Source organism: Grammomys surdaster, unplaced genomic scaffold (assembly GCF_004785775.1).
Source record: "Grammomys surdaster isolate TR1022 unplaced genomic scaffold, NIH_TR_1.0 233, whole genome shotgun sequence".
NCBI classification, from domain to species: domain Eukaryota; kingdom Metazoa; phylum Chordata; class Mammalia; order Rodentia; family Muridae; genus Grammomys; species Grammomys surdaster.
This window is the reverse complement of record NW_021604678.1, coordinates 316,372-330,546: the sequence shown is the minus strand read 5'-3', so window position 1 is coordinate 330,546 and position 14,175 is coordinate 316,372. Positions and strand designations below refer to the sequence as shown.

Below are 14,175 nucleotides of genomic sequence, written 5' to 3'. Positions count from 1 at the left end.
TCTCTGCATTGTTTCCCATCTCCTGAAAGACTAGACTTTCTGAGGAGGTGTGAGCCTAGTGAGGTACTCTGGTCTATGGGTCATTAGGTCAATCATTAGAAGTCATGTCATTAGAAGTCATTTCACAGTCACTCAGCAGAATAAAAGTAAGTTTCTTTTCCCCTGGAACTCACAACCCACAAGTTTCTGTGCTCTCCACCTACATGTCTCTCCTTACACATCTGTGAATGTTTGAAAGCAAGTGCTAGGTTTTCTTGTTTCACTCCCCATGACCTATAAAACGCTTTGGTTTGGTAGAAAACTGGAAAATTCAAACTTTGTTCAACTGAGCTTATGGGGTTGAATTGAATAAAAGGAGATTATTCAACGTCTCTTTTATGGCTCTCTATTTTTTTAAAAAAAAATGCTGAAATACTTTTCTTTAGCTAAGCCATCTGAAGAATCTAACAGAATCATTAGGACCTGGCCAACAATGGCATTTATTGATTTCTATAAAGTAGTGGCCAACTGAGAAGAATACAGGGACAGTACAAAGAAGATGTACAAAGTACAAAGGTGGAGTTTCCTTCGCAAGCTTAGGAAACATTCAGTTTGCCAATGCATGCAATAAGTTTATTTTCCAGTAATCCTTTCAATAACCATGAACTTCTTTCTGGCAGTGATAGTAATTATTCTCTATTCATAGGAAAAAATACGTATGAAGACGACTAGAAATAAGCCCAAGCGTATATGACATGCAGTGGCTTCATTTGCACAACAAAGGGCCACGTACAGATGAGGCCAAGTACTTTGTTCTATGAAAGGTTAAGTCAGCTTCTTGGTCTGAACCCAAATGTTGTAACTTTCAGTCAACACTGTGCTTTAGCAAAGTTTAGGCAGTCTGTATGGTTTAATAATATCAATTTTGATTTATGAGCCTCTGAAATATGTTTCAGGAGGAAATACAAAGGGATCAATATTGAAATATCTCTTGGCATCAACTCATTTCCTTATTCAGTGCTTTCAGACTTGTGCAGTGTTTTGTGTAACAGCCCCAGGTTTCCTTTCTTTCAATATAGTGAAAACCTGTATCATTGTGAAAGTTTAAATGCTTAAGTCTTTTACTATTTATTTTATTTGAAATGCAGTGTATTATTATATATATTCAGAACCCTAACTACCATCTTCTCACCCTTCAATTAAATCCCACAATGCAAGCCTCTTGGCAGTAGGCCCGCCTTTCATGTTTATTCAACTGAGGCTGAATCTTGAAAACGTGTTGAAGTTTGGGATTCTCTGGTGAGAACCCACAGCCTGACGTTGCACTGGCCACGGCCCTAATTGGCTGTTGAGAGGCGGAAAAGGGTTTATAGTCAGCATGAGCGAGTGAATGAGTGAGTGACAGCCGGGAGAACAATCCGTGCCACTCACTCACTCCAGCCAGGACTACAGAAGGGTAAGGCAATGGGCAAGCACCTCACAGCCAGGCACCTCAGGCTTCCTGTGTGGCTTTGGCTTGGAGTTTGTAGTTGAAGCATGGATCTTACTGCACAGCGCACAGTGGTTCTACTTGAACTTTTGCTTGCTACGAATTGGGACCTCTGAGTTTATGTTCTTTCAGGAAGCCAGGCTGGTTAACATAGCACACAGCTAAACTGCTCAGACTGGTAACATGAACTAGAAAATGCTGCATCTTACTCTCTATCTCTGAATATCATGGCCGTCTGGATTTTTTGTTTTATGGGGTTTTTGTATTGTTTTGTGTTGTTTTGTTTTTCATGCTGATGTATTCAAGGTAACCTAACTGCAGTACTATTTATGTCTATAAATTGCTTGCATATATGCACTTGCCATAAATTATACCTCATCTGTGCTTCAATAACACACAATATCTTTTCAATATGTTCTGTGTTAAATTTCAAAGTGTTCATATTCCATAGCTCTAAAATCAATATGGAAATGTATACTACTACAGAAGTTGATGATTTTGCTTGCTCATATGTATTTAAGTGCTTGCTGTGATCCATTACGAGTGTTTTTGTCCAAGTCAGCAGTGGCCACTACAGAAGTGTCTGCTGTGTGAAGAATTAAAACGAAAACAAGGCGAGCTTAACATGGTGGCTATCTGAGGTTCTCAAAGCTCACTTGTCTTTATGTGTAAAATATGATAAACCAGGCCATGCTTTCATTCTGGTTACATCATGATTTCTTGTGAGAAATTATTATTATCATAGCTCTGTCTACAGTTCTGTATATTTAAGTTTCTAGTGCTTTCAATATTATATTACATTTTTATAAAGCTATAAATCAACATTTTTCCTGATCTTCCTCCTCCTCTTCCTCCCTTCTTTTCTTCCTTCTCCTCTTCTTATTACTCCTCCTCCTCCTCTTCCTCCTCCTCTTCATCCTCCTCTTACTTTTCCTCCTCCTATTTCTCCTCCTCCTCCTCTTCTTCCTCCTCCCCCTTTCCCTCCTCCTCTTCCATTTCCTTCCTCATTGCTATCATTTTTGTTTTTGTTTGATACAGAATCTCATATAGCTCATGCTTGCTTCAAATTTAGTATGTAGCCAAGGATGCCCTTGAACTCCAGATTTTCCTGCATCTAACTCCTAAGTGTAGCACCAGAAATGGCTACATCAGTCTTCTTAATCAGGGGTCCATCTTCATAGACTAAACCCCTCTGGTTCTCTAAATTTGTTAAACTATACTCTGCCTCTCTCCATTTCGGTCTCTCTCTGTTTCTCTGTCTCTCTCCCCTACTCTCTTCCTCCTTTCTCTTTTTTGTTTGCACACAAATAAGAATGATTCCAGCACACAAGTTGGAGGGGACTGTGAAAAAGTGTGTACCTATCAAATCAAAATTCTCACATCAAGTATGCTTTATGTCTTACTCTGCATGGTTATTATTTTAGTATCTAATACTCAGGGTAGATGTAGTCAATGCTAATGCCAAGGTAAAATAAAAACAAATCCCCTACAGAGTATAATGCCTGATATGGGCTTTGTACAGAGAGTTAGCGACCCCATTATGTCAGTGAATTGTCTCCATTTATGAAGCAACCTCCTTCAGCTGTGTGAGAGTTGTCTGGTTCCAGCTAGGCTTGTTCAAGAGAATTACTATAGAACTTTAGGGTAACGTTCACTGTCTGCTTCTAATTATGATAGGGCTGTAAAGAGGTGGGAAATTGCTGCTGTACCCCAGAATCAGTCCAGGACTATTTACCCACTGAGAGTTGTTCCCTAGAGCAGCTATACTGATCACAGTGCTCCACACTAATAGATGAGAAATTTAAATGGAGCTGGGGAAACCCAATTTAAGGGGATTTATCTGATACCTCCAGATGAGCCTCTGAAGAGCTCTTCCTCAGACTACCAGAGTGGTATTTCATATATTATGAGGTGTTTCCCTCTCCCCTTCTCTTTTCTCTCTCTTCCCTTTTCCTTTTTCCTTCTTATCTCCATCTCTCCCTTCACTCTTCTTTTTCCCCTCAACTCTCTCTCATTCCCTCCTTTCTTTCTCCCCCCTCTCCTTCTCTCTCTTTCTCTTCCCTCTCTTCCCCTTTCTCCCTCCCTCCCTCCCTCTCTCCCTTTTCCCACCCATCTTTCCATCTCCGTTGCAGGCCCCAAGCCAACTAAGAAGTATTCAAAGGTATTCATAGGAAAACAGCTCCTACTGCCTATTTTAAGAATGAACTTTCAGTTCAGAAATCCATGCACGGAAGTTGGAAACTTCTTGTAGTCCACTGTGTAAATGAGCAGTTTCAACACATTTGAACTTTGCTTGATTTTTAACTATTAGTAACCAAACAGGGCACACAGCTGCACTGACAAGACAGCTGGTGTGGTTGATAGGCCTTGTTAGTGCTATTTGGGGTTCTTGCACCCCCATGTGAAGCACTCCAAATGTTTAGATTCAGATACATGGATCCAGTGTCCTTGACTGACAAACCACAGAAAGATGAGTCAAGTATGGAGCTCAGTACTATTCAGACACATCTACAGAATAACCAGAAGGACTTTGAAAACAGAGTTTGGGGGGGGGGGGGGGCGGGAACAGTGTCAAACACCGCACCTGTGGCAAGCAAATACTTAACACCTCTCAAATAATAATTACACAAATTAAGATCAACTGAATAATTTATGAACAAACAAGCCACACACTATGTTTTAATAGCTACTAATTACATCCCTTCTTCAGTCGCAGAAGACATTGCAAAATGAGGACTGCTTTAATTTTGCTCAGCATTTTGGGAATGGCTTGTGCTTTCTCGGTAAGTTTATTGTGGAAAAAAAACCTATATTTTTGGTAGTTATACATTTTTATGCAAACAGGGTGTGTAACAGTAAAATGTTTTTTCGAACAGATGAAAAATTTCCATCGAAGAATCAAAGCAGAGGATTCTGAAGAAAATGGGGTAACTGATTTCAGACAATTTCTCTGACCTATGCTTATTCCAATGTAGCTGTACACTAAACACGGTGATAACATTCTTTTGTTTGTGCAGGTCTTTAAGTACCGGCCACGATACTTTCTTTATAAGCATGCCTACTTTTATCCTCCTCTGAAACGGTTTCCAGTCCAGGTAAGTGCATAACTTGATTCTTCTTTCCACTTGTTAAGCTTGTGTTATTACACGGATCAAATTAAACACTCAAACATCTGGATTCACTCTCAACACAAATTCATCCAGAGAGACTTCTTGCTATGAAGGCCTGAGTTTACTGTTAAACAAACAAACAAACAAAAAACAAAAAAAAAACCCCAAAGTTTTTCTTCAACACAAGAGAGACAGAACACAGACTGAAAGCATTTGGGACAATAAAAACAAGTACTTAAGCGCTCAGCTAATCTGCTGATAAAAGTGAGCCATTTTATCAACTAGTGAGAATAAAGCCAGTGATGAGATCACTAATTGTCCTGATGGTTGATTCAGTGCTGTCGGCCGCTGTTCACATCTAGCATTTCAGCATCTTCCCAACATGGGACAAGCTACAGTCACAGGTACCAGGAGGGTCCAGACAACAGTGGCCTTAGTCCTTCAATGTCAGTGACGATGATCTCCAGGACCCTTACCCTGTAGGTGGCAGAGCTGTTCACATGGAACACAATTATAATGGGGGTCTGACCCAAGCACTTCAGAGGCAACAGAGAGACTTGTAAAATACTGGAAGCCTATGAGAAAAAATATCCTGGAAATTTGTAAAACTAGAAGGCAAAATAACTAAAGTTAAAAATGAGACATCTCATTTTTGCCGGGCTATTTGTGAAAGAGGCCTTTGAAAACTGGAGGGTATGGTTTTGATTCTAAATTCACAGTAAGCTAGAGTAACACTATTTTTGTTACTGTACAGTTTGGGTCTGGAGCAAAAATTATGTAGCATTTGACCCAAGACATTCAAGGCACTGAAAGCAGCAGATGGCTGAGAAATCTGTTTCAGTGTAGTGCCTGGCTCCGAATTTTACCATGTGTCAGGCTAACCCCTCTCTAGCTCATGCAATGCTAGAAAATCATAATCCTCAAGTATTTCTAGCACTATTATAATGACAGGGAACTTATGTGGCCACAGAAAAATGAGTATGAACAATACAAGAGTTGTGGGTTTTCAGAACTGTCTACAATTCTCTGGTTCACCTCAGGCCCAGAAATAAACAGGATCCATTTGAAACTTTTCTCTCTTTCTAAAACAGAAATGATATGAATTCTAGTTCTTATGTAGCTGGCCAACTTTTCTGGAATATCTAACATTTAGATACAACCATTCCCTCCTGGTTTTCTTTTTAAAATAGATATGTGTCCACAGTGTACTGATACTAGTAAAGTGGCAGCTGCCTACCACTGATACACTCAAAGTCCATAGACGTCAAGAATACATTTGTTGCAAATTGTGTACATAGAGGCTTGAGTAAGTTAAGCAGAACTTGTGAGATAGTTGTTTTAAAATAGACAATGGAACATCTAGTACAACTTCTGAGATATTTGTGACAAGCTCCTGTTTTACAGTCTCACTTCTCCTAGCCATGCATTACACTTTATTGACTTTGAAATTCATGTTTTAGTGAGTAAGTCTGTTTATGGGCTTACTGTAAATATCAACTTGCATGTAATACACCAGATGGGTGGTGAGGCCATCTGTCTACTATAGATTGTTTCTATGCTGACCTATAGAGACAAAAGTAAAAATTATCTTAATTTAGTATCCTAAGCTATTTTAATGAAAAACTACATTTTATGATTAAGATGATATTTGATTACTGTGCCAACTTGTAGAGGACAAGATTCAATTTTATGTCTTTTATCATATTCAGCAAGCATATCAAGGTGGATTTTCAGAATTGTCTTTCATTAAGTCATCTGTCATCTATCTATCTATCTATCTATCTATCAATCATCTTTCATGTCTCTATATAAATTCACTGAAGACTTTGGAGGAATCAATAAGACTGATAAGTTGATGTTAAGTATAAGGAAGGAAAGTGATTCAAAACCATAACAAAATAAAATACAGACCCTAAGACATTCCATGTAGCTTCCAAACTGTTCCCAGCACACATATGAATAGATCCTGATTGATTTAGGGAGAAAATTAGAGGAACGGAACCATGAAAAATACCCAACACACTCCCAGCTGAGAAAAACAGCTCTGGTCATATAAACATACGGTCCTCTATATTTTATTCAATAAACAGAATTAGTTCAAATACAATGACTTGTTTTATACCCCACTAGGTGTGGAACAGCACAACTACCAGGTCATGGCAGTGCAGGGAGGGCCTAATAATTCCTTTTCCACCCAAAGTTATTATTGGCCTTAGACAGCACACGTTCCCTTCCCTTGGCTGGGTGACATAGCCACCTGAAGAATGAGGCCAGCAGGCAACAGGGTGCAGCATAAGTCTTTTCTACAGCCTATTCCTAACCCAGAAGATCTAGGTTCTTCTAAATAACATTCTCCAAGGACAGGATATTTATCAGATCATTAGAATCTAAGCTAAGATTGATAGGTAGGAAATAAAAGACTCTGATCTAAGTACAGATTTAATTCCTAAGGTCAGTGGGGCTAGGTGTAGAATAAGAAGGAAGATTCAATGTGGGATGTCTCTGGTAGAAGATCAAACATTTCCTCTCATTTCTTAGAAGTTTTAATGCAAGCTTAGAATTATATTTAATTTTAAATATCTCAGAATTAGGATAAGTCTAATGTGTAGAACATTTGCCCCGCATTTGAGCCACAGCATTGCAAGGTTATAACAAAAAATATAAAAGCACCAACAATAAACACCCCAGTAAAGCTCATTCACCCAGGCTATATGTGTAGAATCCTTGGTCTAATTTATTCTCACCACACCAAATTGTAACAGCATTTAAAAAAAATCTTTCATCTAATTTAATTGTGTATATATCAATTATTTTAAAATTAGTTTTAATTAAATGGAGAAGCTAGGAAAACAAATTTAATTTTTTAAAAACAAGTTATAATTTAGATTGCAGTACTTAAGAGTCTTATCAAGTAACAATTTTATCTCTTTATTATAAGCTAAATCATGAATCACCTATATTTTGTAAGAAAATAAGACTATGAAATCTATTTAGAAGTGGGTGGGCAAGTCACACTTTTTTGAGTTGTTCCTTCATGGAGAGCTTCACTCAGTTCTTACATTCCTTCAAAATTAAGCAATTTTGTGATTTGTTATTCTGGTTTTTACATAGAGAGTAATATTTCAACATATTACCTATGTTTGAGAGGTTGAAAGCAAGTAATCTCCATCTACACACTGTTCTTCATAAGGCAGCTGCTTCTGCTTCCTCATTCCATAGGTGTGCAAATGTGCCTCTTCTCACTCAATACCCCTCCATAATTAGTAAATCAATCAGCTGACAATGCCACGTGTAACTAAATATCTGTGTGTTATACTTTAATTATCAGGAAATGTTAATTGTTGTGGAGTATATATTTATGCATTGTATATGTATATACACATGCACAGACTGTATGTATATTCTAGGGAGGCAGCGACTCTTCAGAAGAAAATGGAGACGGTGATAGTTCAGAGGAGGAGGGGGAGGAAGAGGTAAGACGTTTTGTATTTGTTCTGTAACAAGCCAGGCAGCACAGGGAACTGATAGGAAACTATTCCATGAATTCTAGACTCAGCAAATAGCCATTGTCACCTTGCTGGTGACTCAGAACCTGCTGTTCTGGACAGGCAGAATATTATTTAAATTAGAAACATCTAAAATAACCTGCTTCAAACATCATTGTAATTTGGGGTGAGAACTTCCTAGACATGGTTCAGAAAAATAAAGGTGTCTGAAATTTAAGGGAAGTGCAAAATCCACTGGAAAGCAACATGAAGTTTATTTGTATTTGGTGTCCGTGATAATGACAAGAACTAGTAATCTTGAGCTTAGTGTGACTCACCTTCCTCCCTCAGTGAACCGTATGTGAAGCCAAGTGAAACCTCTACAGTGGTGCCCCATTTAATATACAGAATGCAGTTGGTATCTTTAATAGTAATTTAATAGGGTTTTGTCTAATAATTAGATTACAGAAGCCAAAATACTCAAAATATATAAACATCTTCCTAAACAGTTAAAATTACTACAATCATGGCTAAAATTCCTACACAGCTTGTAAATCATGTTATTATGTTTATAACGAACATCCTTGCCTAAGGAAACATATCAGTTAGGATATATTTCTGGGTAGTCAGTTACAGCTACTTTGGCTTGGGAATATTCTAAATCCAGGTATTCCTAGGTGGTATTTATGAACAGAAAATGGCAGGCAAAAACACCATCTGTGTCAGCTATCCTGAAAGCAAAGGATGTGGTAACTTGAAAGGTGACAAAGGATTGTTTTTTTTCCTTCTGGTTAAGTAACATTTCTTGTGCTACAGTTACATGGACAGACAGAAGGCCTTAAAACAATACCAAACCTGGCCCAGAAAACATGTGTGTGTTATTACATCCTTCACAATCTTGCTGCAATTCAATTGTACCCCCAAACTAAGGAAGACGCATCCATTTCCCTATAGCTGTTTTCTTTACAGCAATTGCAGCATGGCCTTTCCATATCCCCGTTGCACTATGTATCTCTGGCAGCAGCTCTTGGCTTGCTGTGGTTGAGGTGGTGGTGGACATAGAAGGATCAGCCTCTGACACAGTTATGCACACCCACGATGTAGCCAGCCATCTCTGCATATGCAGCTCCTCCCATTTCTTCTGTTCACATCCCCTAGGATCCAAGACCCCACCCCTACCCTTCCACCCCGTGTTAAACTCTGTTTAAGGAAAGGACTGTTCTGTGCCCACTTCTGCAGCTGCTCATACTGTCTAATTCTGATGCACATATGGTGCACAGTAAATATGTCAGTATCGCACAGGAAGGACCGTATGATAATATGGATGAGTCTGAAGGCCAGAGTGACAGAAGCCTCTTATAAGGGAATGTATGCTGTATCATACTATATGTAGATTATGCACATGTATAGTATATATTAAGTATTGCATATTTTTAAAAAGAACAACAAGCAGAAGCCTTCTATAAGTCAAACTTACGGTAGTCCACGGTAGAACTTGACTAATGCAGTATTAGGCAGGTGACACTTTTTATATTAGTGATAATTTTACCTATATGTTCAGTTTCTGAAATTTCAATGAGCTAATGATGTACCATATTCTTCACTAAATCTAGATCATTCACAAACTTAACAAGACAAATCCTGCTTTACACAACTTGTTTTCATAAGCCAGACCAAGCTCAGTTTTAGTTTGTTTTCCTGAAATCTTAACAGTATCCAAATATCACAATCTCCCAAAAATACATTTCAAGTAAATTCAACTGTCCAGTACTGATTTAAATATATAAATTTAAAGAAACAAAATCCAGACTTTTACTAGTAGGTATTAATTATACTGATAGACTAGCTCAATTTGCAAACTAATATCTCACAGCTAAATAAAAGAAGAAAACATTAAATATTAAAATATACATTTGTTTCACTTAATTTTTAATCATCTTCATGTAATAGCACTATACAATACTGTGAATACTTGAAACAATTGTTCACCAAATATCTAAAGCACAAATACTTTTGATTTGATAAAATGAAAATCTAAAGCATCCCACCAGCTGATAAATAGGATGAAATAATGTTTAGTTCTTAGAAATAAGAAGGAATGTGGAACACAGGAAGACAGTTGAGAGCAATTCCCAAATATACTGAGAGTCCCAGTAAATCTTGAGCTTTATTGTAGCTGTAGTAAAATTCAAACTCTGATTATTTTCACTAGGAGACTTCAAACGAAGAGGAAAACAACGAAGATTCTGAGGGGAATGAAGAACAGGAGTCAGAGGCAGAGAACTCCACACTCTCGGGTGTGACAGCTAGCTATGGAGCAGAGACCACAGCTGAAGCAGGGACTTTTGAGTTAGCTGCACTCCAACTACCCAAGAAGGTAATGAGCCCCAAACATGGATTCAGTTTTCATCTTTCTGCTGATGTCTAAGTTTCCCCGACATTACTCACATAGTATTTGATACCATTTTATGTATATTAAAGAATATATATTAAAGAACCTCGTTAAAGAAACAAGAATAGATACACTTTCCCTGATTATAGATGAGAAATGATATTCTGTAAATTTCCACTCCAAAGTGTTGCTTGAAAATTTACATCATAACAGAAGACAGCAAGCAGCAAGCTAATATGGACAGCTACATAATTGCATAAAAGGGACAGAGAAGTATCACCCCACACCGAATGTGCCCCTTCCAAGGCAGAGAAAGTGGGTAGAGCTTAGAAAGCATGGGCCACAGGCCAGGATTATCAGGTACTCCCCTAACTCGTTGAAACCCATCCCAAAGATACCTATTCTGAATTTTCAAAGTCATCACAAATTTCTTAACAAATTAAAGCATGTTCAACTCAAAACAGCATCCAAGCACAAAAGTTCTGAGTGTTTTCATAACTTGATTTGGATGATTTCAAACCTTCCTTTCCAGGCCGGAAATGCAGAAAGCAAGGCTCTAAAAAAGAAGGAAAGCGATGAGGAAGAAGAGGAGGAGGAGGAAGAAAATGAGAAAGAAGAAGCAGAAGTGGAAGAAAACGAGCAGGTGGTCAACGGCACCAGCACCAACTCCACAGAGGTAGACGGCGGTCATGGCAGCAGTGGAGGAGACAACGTAGAAGAGGAAGTAGAGGAGGCAAGCGTCACTGAAGCAGGTGTAGAAGGAACCACAGGGGCCAGGGAGCTGAACAGTGATGGCACCAAGACAGCTGTCCTTCTGAAAGGGTTTCAGCAGACGACCCCGCTGCCCGAAGCCTATGGGACCACCTCCCCGTCGATCAGAAAGAGCAGCACCGTTGAGTACGGAGGAGAATACGAACAAACAGGCAATGAGTACAACAATGAATATGAAGTCTATGACAATGAGAATGGGGAACCTCGTGGGGACACTTACCGAGCTTATGAGGACGAATACAGCTACTACAAGGGGCATGGCTATGAAGGCTACGAGGGTCAGGATTATTACTACCATCAGTGAAGGCTCCTCCCGGGGGGGAATTCCCCATTCTTTTTTTGCATCTGGCTACCATTTTCAAAGTTCAACTCAGGAAGGTGCAGTATAACAGATGTGCATTTTATAGTGTGGAATGGTGCTACAGTCCCAGAGTGATTTCCGCAAATGCTTCTGTTTGTAGCGGGCTTCTTCTCCCCTCCCCCCAGATGTGTCATTGAAGGTTCATTGTAAGTCAAGGCTATTGATCAAGCAGCCCTGTAGATCTAGGGGTTGGGACTAGATAGAATGCTTTGAGATTGTAGCTCTATAGTGTTTGTGCTGTGCGCGCTATTGCTATCTGCCCAAACATACCCTGTACAAGAAGGCTCCTAATGAGAGATTTATTAGCAACACCGTGTAGGATGTGTGGAGTTCCTTTATCATACCCCCTATCTAATACTGTATTAGGTTTAATTTTCATCCTCATATATTTTATGGGACCTATGCACATGCATTTTTATCACAAATAAATATGCAGTCTTTCACATGTGTTATAATTAAGAAGAAAGGGAGAACATTGGAATGAGTAGTGGGTTTAAGGGGTGGGGAACAATTCAGCTAAAAAGCAACACTTATTTCCATGAGGGTTTAACACTCAGAGGATCTGGAAGCATTCTTTATTCAATACCTCGGAATGGCTGAGGTCTGACTAAGGAGGGCAGAATCAGCTGAATACAGGAGGGAGTAAGAGAGTCCTCTTAGAGTTGCCAGATTTAGACGCCCATTTCAGTTTGAATTTAAGACAAACAATGACTGGTTTTAATACAACCTCTACCCCCATGGATAATTTGTCTCTGAGAAGCATCTGGAACAAATTTATGCTGAATAAATGACTTATTCTTTACCTAATATTCAGTCGTGACTGGGTGTCCTGTGTTCTTCTGGTAAGCTTATCCCTACAAAATTTGATTTTACAATGGGGTAATTAAACTTACATACACACATGCAAACATACAAACTACACATAAATATATATGCAAATATAAATACACACAAACCACACACATATGTAAACAGACAACCACACACACATACAAACATACACAAAGGCAAATAAACAGACAAACTACACACATACAAACACAAAAACATTCAAACACACACAAACTACACATACAAAAACTATCCACACACATATACACGTGCAAACACACACAAATGCAAATACTCACACATACAAAGTACATGTATACAAACTACACACACAGAAATGCAAAGACACACACATACAAAGTATACATATATAAACCACACACATACACATATGAAAACACACACAAACTACATACACACAAACTACACATACACACACAAATACAAACACACACTTAGTCTACAAAGTCTTGACAACAACTGACTCCTTAATATAAACCTAAAAGCAAAATTCAAATTAGCATGTCAATAGTTGGAAGAAGCATGATGATAAGAAGTCACACATCCTTTAATTTATTCTCTATAACTTAATATGAGCCAGCCCACATAGTCAATATTTAGACATCCAGCACAGAAAAATGTAGAGCCTTGTCAGTGATTTCAGTTTGGGTGTGGTCAGCTACACCATCACCTGCTCATCAACCTCTACAGAAACGTTGGAAGACTGGTCCAGAAGCATCCTTACAATACCTGCCACCTTGCCTATTGACCCCTCAGTCTTCCTACTGGCCTCTCAGTCTTCCTACTGACCCCTCAGTCTTCCTACTGACCCCTCAGTCTTCCTACTGACCCCTCAGTCCTCCCACTAGCACCCTCAATCCTCCTACTGACCCCTAATCTTCTCACTGATCCTTCAGTCCTTCCACTGACCACTCAATCATCCCAGTGGTTCCTCAATCCCCCCACTGACCCCTGATACCTTAATCCTCTCACTGATCCCTCAATCTTCTCATTGATCTTTTAGTCCTCCCACTGGTCCCTCAGTCCTCTCACTGACCCCATAGTATTTCCACTGACTTCATAGTCCTCCTACTGACCCCTCAGTCCTTAGTTTCAGGTTATTTTTGTTTGCTTGTTTTACATTTTTAAGCTACCAGGAAGCCAAATCAGCTTACTCATCATGCTTTCCAAAATAATCCAGGTAGTTTTTGGTAAATTGTATAATTAAGCAAATTTCATCACTTTCCATTCCTACCAAAATGTAGACTTCGAGCATAACACTCTTTGAGCTTGTTGGGTGTCAGGAGGTTCCTAAGCAGTAGAATCATTTGTAACAGGCCCTCGATGCTGCCGTTAGATTGACATTCTCTATATTGATTCCACAAACAGGGAGACAGGCAACACACAGGTGCAGCAAAATGTCAGTTCCCAGTGTTCCTACCATTACACGATGATAGTAAACCAGAAGTGATAGGTGACAGAGGGTCAGACATTCTACTAATGAGGGGCTAGCTCTAATCATAGCTGAGCAAATGGACCTGGACAGAAGGCTGTAGTTGAGTCTCAAGGAGATAAAGTTGAAAGACTTTTGCTCAGTTGAAACTGGGAGAAAGGCAGGCAGGCTGCTTGTGAGTTGATGACCTAAGAATATTAACAGGTCCGTAGGTATCTGCTTCTGAAAGAGGACTCTGTCCCTTTCCTTGTGTCCACCTGTCTTGTCTGCTCTTTTTGAGTCTTAGTTTCATCAACACCAAGTC

At 39.1% G+C, this 14,175-nt stretch overlaps 1 protein-coding gene across 1 annotated transcript; it reads left to right on the top strand.

Moving 5' to 3' along the window:
* Positions 1-1,379: 1,379 nt before the first annotated feature.
* On the top strand, positions 1,380-12,396 carry Ibsp (integrin binding sialoprotein). The gene is made up of 7 exons (XM_028773711.1): positions 1,380-1,435; positions 4,179-4,251; positions 4,345-4,395; positions 4,486-4,563; positions 7,986-8,051; positions 10,276-10,440; positions 10,988-12,396. The coding sequence occupies exons 2-7, from the start codon at positions 4,198-4,200 to the stop codon at positions 11,528-11,530; spliced, it is 957 nt and encodes a 318-aa protein (XP_028629544.1). The 5' UTR covers positions 1,380-1,435; positions 4,179-4,197; the 3' UTR covers positions 11,531-12,396.
* Positions 12,397-14,175: the final 1,779 nt, after the last annotated feature.

What these genes read in the sequence shown, in the direction of transcription:
- Ibsp (XM_028773711.1), top strand. Translation starts at nt 4,198, where the DNA reads ATGAGGACTGCTTTAATTTTGCTCAGCATTTTGGGAATGGCTTGTGCT. An exon ending in AGGATTCTGAAGAAAATGGG is followed by an intron (nt 4,396 to 4,485) that starts GTAACTGATTTC and finishes TTGTTTGTGCAG; the next exon opens with GTCTTTAAGTACCGGCCACG. An exon ending in TGAAACGGTTTCCAGTCCAG is followed by an intron (nt 4,564 to 7,985) that starts GTAAGTGCATAA and finishes TGTATATTCTAG; the next exon opens with GGAGGCAGCGACTCTTCAGA.